The 6,773-nt window shown below is 24.1% G+C and overlaps 1 protein-coding gene across 1 annotated transcript; it reads left to right on the forward strand.

Moving 5' to 3' along the window:
• Positions 1-1,652: 1,652 nt before the first annotated feature.
• Positions 1,653-5,626, forward strand: LOC126846010 (uncharacterized). Its single transcript, XM_050585094.1, has 11 exons — positions 1,653-1,709; positions 1,777-1,964; positions 2,041-2,187; positions 2,500-2,589; positions 2,700-2,792; positions 3,478-3,579; positions 4,136-4,231; positions 4,376-4,453; positions 4,596-4,816; positions 4,942-5,101; positions 5,454-5,626. Exons 1-11 carry the CDS (start codon positions 1,660-1,662, stop codon positions 5,624-5,626), a joined length of 1,398 nt encoding a protein of 465 aa, XP_050441051.1. The 5' UTR covers positions 1,653-1,659.
• Positions 5,627-6,773: the final 1,147 nt, after the last annotated feature.

The raw sequence follows: 6,773 nt of genomic DNA on the forward strand, positions 1-6,773 counted from the left end.
AAATATATACCTATTTTTTTCCAATAAAATGTATCTATTGAGAGGACAAACTATATATTTAATTATTTTAATATGCTGATTATAACAAGTAGTATTTTACTACCTAATCAATTTTATAAAATAAAATTATAATATATAAAATAATTTGATTTTTATAAATTAATAATAAGTAAAAAACATCATCAATTTGACAATGCTACTATTTTGGATTTTAATTGTCTTTTAATAATATAAACGTTTCGTTCCATATATTAACTTTAATTTATATCATTCCAAAAGGCATAATTTATCTTTAAAAGATTTTTTATAAATTTTTTTTTTTTTACAAGTTCAAAATCATTTAAGCTATCTCACTATTGTACTGTCAATAAATTGTAATGTTTGTTGTTGCTATAATAAATTATGTGAATTTTAGCTTGAAAATGTTTTCAATTAGGGTATATAAAAAAAAAAATTATTTGAAAAACAGCATCTTAATGTTTTTTAGGATGAATAAAAAACAAAGTTATCGTTCAAAGAGGCGTCGAATCCAAGAACAATTATTAACCTACAGTTCTAATGATAATTTAACTACAACAAATAATATCTATGAAACAGAATTACATATTCAAAGTTCTATATCATGCATTACTGAAATACCAAGGTTCAATATAGTGTCTAATTTCTCTCTAGACTATATGCATTTAGTTTGCTTAGGCACTGTTAAAAAATTAATTTTATTATGGATCAAAAAGGGTCCCTATAATGTTAGACTACCTTCTTGGAAAATTAAGAGCTTATCTTTTGATGCAATAAGCCTTAAGACTTCATTTCCTTGTGAGTTTTCTAGAAAACCTAGAAGTCTTGATGAGTTCTCTCGATTTAAGGCCACAGAGCTGAGAACATACTTATTATATATCTTTTCTATTATTTTAAAAGATCATTTATCCATAGATTGCTATAAACACTTCATGTCATTAAGCATTGCCATGATGATATTATTAAGTCCGGATCATTCAAATTTTTTAAATTATGCTAAAGATTTATTAAAATATTTTGTACATGCATTAAAAGATATATATGGTAGCCACTTTATATCTCACAACATACATGGTTATTACACATAGCTGATGACTATGAGCATTATGGACCATTAGACAACTGCAGTGCCTTTCCCTTAAAAAATTATATGCAAAGACTAAAAAAACTATTAAGAAAACCAGATAAGCCTTTAGAACAAGTAGTACTCAGATACCAAGAAATAAGTATACAACACACCAAAAAGGATACACCTAAAATTGAACAATTTAAAGTAGCTCGCTCACATGACAAAGGTCCATTAATTCTAAACACGACATATCCTCAATATAATATATTAAACTTAAAAACGTTTAAATTTAACACAAAAAATAATGCAGATTCTTACTTTTTATCTTATAAAAATGAAATTGTAAAGTAATTAATATTGCTACTTCAACTGTGACTGGCCAAATTATTTTAATTTGGAAAAAGTTTGAACACATGCTAGATATGTATGATCAACCGATAAAATCCTCACACTTCAATATTTATATAGTGGAAACTTTGTCAAACACACTTTGTTCATGGTCAGTAAATGATATAAAAAAAAAGTAATGATATTTCATTTTAAAAATAAAGCTATTGCTGTTCCATTTCTACATGCCTTGTAAAATTATTTACAATCTACTTAACAACAAATCTTTTAACAGGTCAGAAATTATACTTGAGTGTACTTATTGTGTTGTTTATCTAATTTGTTGTTAATTCAATTTTTAGGATGTGGACAGTTGTTCTTTTTAAAAGTGATAACACAGTTGACGCTGTTCCATCTCATTGTGTGAACACTAGTAAAAATATTTGTGCTTGGCCTAAAAAAGACGTAAAGAAATGCTTAGAACGCAGGCTTCAACCTAATAAAATCGAATATGATTTTTTTCCTGCAAGGATCTTGAAAACCAATATTAGTAAGTCTTTAATTTTATTTGTTGATTTTATTTTTTATGTCTAATAAAACTTGAAAATAAAAACATTATCTTGTAGAAACCTGGCAAGAAGCTAGATCAAAAGCTAAACTAGCAGAGGAAACTTCCGATTTAGATCAAGAACAAAGAAAACGCATAAAACACAGATCCAGTACAGTAACCATTCCAAATCCACCAACCTTTAATCAGGAAAGATATTCAATAGGTAAACCATTATCTTAAGCATGTTTAGTTTTTAGTGAGTTATCTGCTAAAATTACTGCCTATAATAAGGGGGAACATTTTAAAGAAAAATATGCACATTGTCCATTTATATGGACTAATTAATTGTAGTCATACAATTTTTTAGTATTATGAAGGTTGATATAAATGTTTTTATTAAAAGTAGTAAAAATCTAAAATTTTCTTTATCTTTGTGTTTCAATGTGGTAGAGGTACTTACAATTAGTTAACTAAAAATAATAGAGCTGTTTTATGCTATTTTATTTTATTGTAATTTTGTGTTATTATTTATTAGTCGATGAAAACAGAAGCGACACTAGTGAAAATCAAGATGACATTGTTAAAGAACCATCATATAAGCTAACCAAAGAAAATAATTTATTAGGTGAGAAAATATTATAATAAGAGCTATTTTACAAATTAAGTTTAAAAAGATGCTACTAATATGACTAGTTAATGAGGTATATAAAGTTCTAAATATTTTATATATTATAGTGGTAGAAGATTCCAGTGATGAAAACATGGGAAAAAATCCTTTATTATGTTTAAACAAAAGACAAGCATCTGATTCTCCTGTATCAAGTGAAGGTAAGCATTTATATTTTAAATACCCATTTGTATATACAAAATACTTACACTACAAATCCATAAACATAATTAAATAATTGGGTACCTCTTTATATTATTGCGCAACAAAGACATAATTAGATTTACATTGAATAATTTTAAAAACAAATCACAAATAAAACATTTTAGTAATTACATTTGCATTGAATATAAAGTTGCAGTTATCGAAGAAAATATTGCAATGTAACCGTAAATAGCTTATATTTTAATTTTATACTATAATTAAGACTTGAACCTATGAATCAATTGAATTTTAAAGCTAGACCTAAATTGTGGATAACATGATATGACGACTATTTAAAAAATATTAAATTTATAATTTTGCTAGAATAATTGTAAGTACACAAACAAATTAAAAAAAACTTATAATATAACAATATATTGAAATATTGTTCATATCGACTTAAAAAATGGTATCAATTCGTACAAGAAAATGATAAGAAAAAAAAACATAATCGTAATCACGGCTACAATAATAATCGTCAGTACCTTACAATTCTTTTTTTTGTTGTTCAATTTTAGTGTTTTACTTGTGATTTTTAATTAATATTATTTATTTTAATAATTTAAATGTTGAATGTACTCTTTAGGTACAATAATATCTATAGAATAATTTTGATACTGATTGTTATTATATTTTAATTAGAAATAAAACGATTCGCAAATAACACAAAGCCTAATGTAAGAAGGCATCTAAACTTTGATGAAGGTTATGTCCAAACTAGTGGCGGAATTGAAAAACACCAAAGTTAGTATTATAATATTTATAGTGTTGGTTTTTTTAATTTCAACTAAGAAATTACAATTGTAATGTATGTTTAGTGAAACAAAAATTTTAAGTGTACCTAGAAAAAACTCTAAGCAACTTATGGTTATATATAGTAAATAAATAAATATTGAAACCCTAAACCATAAAAATAATACACTATGCATACACACACGTAGTTAAACAAAAATGTTGTCATCTTCAATGCTAACGACAGACAGTCTGTCGTAGAGTATTTATTTCTGTACTATTTTAAGTGTAGGTTAAAAAACAAAATTACTTTTATATCCAATGGGTACTCATATGTTAGTATGTAGTAATCATAAATATGATAATGTATTTAAATCTACTCTATTTTCATATTTTATTATAATTTTCCAATGATATTTCAATAGCTAAATATTTATTAGTAGTACCTAATAATATTGGTTTAATAATCATAATATGCATATATGATACTAACTCAAATGGTCATTATTTGTTTAAATGTAAATACTTCTTGTTTTTATATTAATTCTATACTACAATATTATTTTAGGAAGTAGTGATGATGAATGTTATATTATTAAGATTGTAGCGTCCCCTTTCAAAGTTACAAATGATTATTCTTTTGAATGTGAACAAAAAAGCCAAAGTTTGTAACTTTTTTATTATCTGATATTGTTATGATGTTTAACCAAGAAATATATAAATAAAAACTTTATTATTAATTTTAAACGTTTTATATTGAATAAGTCTTAGCATTTAAACGTAACTGACAAAATAACCTTTTTGGTAGGTGTGCCAACCAAAAAATTGAGTAAGCTGATTGAAAATAAAGTATTCACTCCCAATTCAGCAAACAGGCCATCATCAGGTAGGAAGTACTATTCATCAAATTTGATATAACATATACATTTTTAGTAGTCATCAATTAAGAAATTATTTTTTAATACTATAAAATTGCTTAAAATTAATTTATATTGTTTACAATATGCAAATTTGTTTTTTCTCCACAGATATGATGATGAAAATATTGAGAGTTTCTCTAAAAATTAAAGACCATGTCTTCGAAATTACTGAAAGATTAGATAAAATTGAAGACAGTTTTTCAGCTTTTCAAAATAAAAATAATAGTGCAGATCATGAAATAGAAATAGAAAATATGTATTTGGACTATTTTCCTATTAAAAACGAAGAAGACTTAAATGAATTTGAAAGAACATTTAGATCAAGTGTTGTAAGTTAATCTTAATATATAGTTTAATAAACATAATATTGTACCTTAATGTTTTTTTAATCATTTTTTTAGATGTATTGCTTTTAAAATTATGTTTATTTATTCATTTTTGAAAAAAAAATTAGATAGCTGAAATCAAACGTTTTTCGAAAAAAGAGTTAACTCCAACAGTTCGAGAAGTATTAAGGCAGATTTTTAAAGATGAACTACTTCAAAATTATAGTTATGTTGGCCAAAAAGGTAAAAAGGTGTTTAGCAGTTTAGCAACATGCACTATGATTATGGGTATGAACATGTATACATATGATATTTAATATTAGTAACTCCAATATAATCAAATAAATGTCCAACATTTATTATTTGCTTACATTTTAATACAAATGTGTACTAATATGCTTGAAAAGTAATGGTATGGTGTATTAATATTTAATTATTTGTAACTGCCAATAATTTAAACAGGGTAAATGTCCTGCAAAACAAAATAAATGTAAGAGTTGGTTAACAAATTGATAGTGAAATCTAACCAGCTATTGTGCTAGTACCATATTGAATGTCTGATACCATTAAGACTTATATTTCAACACCTTTAGAAGTTACTTAATACTTTTAAAAATAATTATTGCACTTTGTTTTACAGAATCTATCAAAAGTATGAAAGACCACAAGGAAGCCACTAATGATAAAATTGCAAGTTCAATAAAAACATATTTGTCTGGTGCGCCATCTCGGCTCGTGGAAAAAAAAAATAATGTAAAATATAAAATGTTATTATATTTACATTTATTATGTATAATTGAACCAAACTGTTAATTCAAATAAAAAGATTTGTTTTGTTTTATGTATTATAGTATCATTATTTGTTTATATAATCATCTTTCTATAACCTAGTTAATATTAATTCATCTATCCATAATTTGAAAAAATTAAATAGAGTGACTGCAGTCTACACATTCAATTGTTGTGTATTTAATTAATATAAATTACAACAATTATTATTTTAAATAAAACAAAATAAATGGTCATTCTCTGTATACAAAAATAGCGTTATTAAAACATTATAAAAACAATTTGAAGTATGCTATAATGTTATTATAATATTTTCTTTACATTATAATGTTAACGTAATTATATTATTTTAACATTATAAACGATACATTACAAGAGTAATATTATAATTATATTATGGTAGAAATATTATTAAAATCTGATTGCGGTGGCCAAATAATATTACTCAAATGTTTTTGAAATATTAATGTTGCCTTTAAGATATGAAGAAATAATATTAATGTAATATTTGTCACTACAGTTGTAATATTTAAATAACGTTTTATTAATATGTTTTTGCTATCTGGGTGGTAGCTTTTGTTTTCTATTTTCTTACATGAATGAAATCGTCTTTAAAAAAAAATGTAGCAATATTTTTTTTTATCAATGAAGCAAATGTATTCATATTTGGTTAATATTTTTATTTATGGTAGATCTAATGTCAGATTTTATTTAATTTAAAATTTTGTAATCTAACCCATATTTTGCATTTCTAATGCATAACAGATATTTGATTATGGAATATAAAATTAATTAAACTTGGTGTTTGACTATCATCCATACATTTTATACCAAATATTTTCTTCAAAATATTAATGATTGACAAATAAATGCGTATAGGTTATAACATGTTAACAATAAATCAAACTTTTTCATTTGTTGATTTAATCAAGTCAGTCAATGTACATAAAATAAAATAAAGTAGTTGTATTGATTTGAAAATTCTACTGTTGTTCACTTGTGCTCTTTTAATTATTATTAAATTAATGTAAATATTTTTTTTATCAATATTCATTTTTTTGTAGAATATACTTTTAGTAATAATTACAATTTTAAATAGATTATTTTATTATATACAGGGTGTCCTACAAAGATCTGACAAACGAAATATATTGTATCATTATTATTATTT

The sequence above is a fragment of the Adelges cooleyi genome, unplaced genomic scaffold (assembly GCF_023614345.1).
Source record: "Adelges cooleyi isolate 19-005CV unplaced genomic scaffold, UGA_ACOO_1.1 ACOO_flye_CR_arks_rails_tigmint_CR_PRNA_812, whole genome shotgun sequence".
Taxonomy (NCBI): Eukaryota; Metazoa; Arthropoda; class Insecta; order Hemiptera; family Adelgidae; genus Adelges; species Adelges cooleyi.

Coding starts and splice junctions, on each gene's coding strand:
- LOC126846010 (XM_050585094.1), top strand. CDS start 1,660: ATGCCTTGTAAAATTATTTACAATCTACTTAACAACAAATCTTTTAAC. Junction 3,580..4,135: donor CGGAATTGAAAAACACCAAA/GTTAGTATTATA, acceptor ATATTATTTTAG/GAAGTAGTGATGATGAATGT. Junction 4,454..4,595: donor AGCAAACAGGCCATCATCAG/GTAGGAAGTACT, acceptor TTTTCTCCACAG/ATATGATGATGAAAATATTG.